Source organism: Microtus ochrogaster, chromosome 5 (assembly GCF_000317375.1).
Source record: "Microtus ochrogaster isolate Prairie Vole_2 chromosome 5, MicOch1.0, whole genome shotgun sequence".
Taxonomy (NCBI): domain Eukaryota; kingdom Metazoa; phylum Chordata; class Mammalia; order Rodentia; family Cricetidae; genus Microtus; species Microtus ochrogaster.
Window position 1 is genome coordinate 68022895 of NC_022012.1, and position 1220 is coordinate 68024114.

At 52.7% G+C, this 1220-nt stretch overlaps 1 protein-coding gene across 1 annotated transcript in view; it reads left to right on the plus strand.

Moving 5' to 3' along the window:
• Positions 1-6: 6 nt before the first annotated feature.
• The window catches only part of Polr2m (RNA polymerase II subunit M), an 8035-nt gene continuing 6821 nt past the window's right edge, over positions 7-1220 (plus strand). The window contains exon 1 of the mRNA XM_005347658.3: positions 7-167. Coding sequence (XP_005347715.1) covers positions 55-167 — 113 coding nt within the window. The 5' untranslated portion in view covers positions 7-54. The remainder of the gene's footprint in view (positions 168-1220) is intronic.

Here is a 1220-nt window from a genome sequence, read left to right on the forward strand (position 1 = left end):
CTGTGGGCCCCGCCGCGGAACCCTGCCCGCCGCGCCAGCCGCAGCCCGTGCACAATGTTCTCGCTGCCCCGCGGCTTCGAGCCCCCAGCTCCCGAGGACTTGGGGCAGCGGAGTTCGGCGGAGCTGCGGGAGAGGTTGAGGCGCCAGGAGAGACTTTTGCGCAACGAGTAAGCGGTGGCTCGGGGGCGGGGGGTCGCGGAATCCGGCGATCGGGATGGGGATCAAGGACTAGGCCCTCGGGGGTCGGGATCCAGGACCAGCCCCTCGCTCCCCACCGCGGCCTTTCGGGCGAAGGTGACCTTGCGTGCTGAGGCCTCCTGGCCAGGCCCGTGCTGCGCGCGGCGCGCCTCCATGCTGCCTGGCCCTCACTAGGCAGCAGTGCCTGCTTGATTCCATGTTCCCACAACGGCTTTGAGAGAGTCTGGGTACCAAATCCTCCTGAGCAGAACGTGTTGATTCCCACTTCCCCATCTAGAGCCCCACATTTTCCCAAACCAAAGGAGATGGGAGAACGAGCTGTAAAGAGTGGCCAATTAGGCCTGGAAAGTTTCCCCTGTAAACGGGTAGATGACGATAGCTGTTGTTTTTTTTTGAAAGGCAGCTTTGTTCTGGAAAGGAATTGAAGTAATAAGAGGCAAAAGACACCAAAAGGATAATTTTCTAGAGATTTTCAGCAAGGGGGAAAGGGAACTATGAAGGCAGCCGAGGGACCGGGAAGACTAAGTGCTGGTGGAATAATTTGGAGATAAATATGTATTCATAGTTAACAGGTGGCTTAAGTTTCGGGGGAGCCACAAAGGATAATGAGAAAATTGGGAGAGAGGAATGGATTCAAGGTGTTTTTTTTTTTTTTTTTTTTTTTTTTCTATTTAGTTGAGGGGAATAATGGCAGACGTTTAGTTAGTTAAAAGCCAATTGATGGAATCCTAACAAATGGGTGCCGGGCTCCAAGGGGAGAAGGCTGGAAAAGCAGAGGACGCTGAGGTGCAGAGAGGCATTAATACCGTTGAATACGTCCTTATGAATGCGTGGTATGCCGATGAATAGAGCACCTAAGAGGGCTCCATTTGTTACGTAACTAAAGGAAAGAACCAGAAAGGGAATTTCACTGAGCCCAAGGAGCCAGTGATCACTTTGCAGGATGGGTTCCTACTCGAGACAGGTAGATGGGCTGTTAATAAATTTACCTTTCGATCATGGGACCTCTTTGTGTGTGTGTG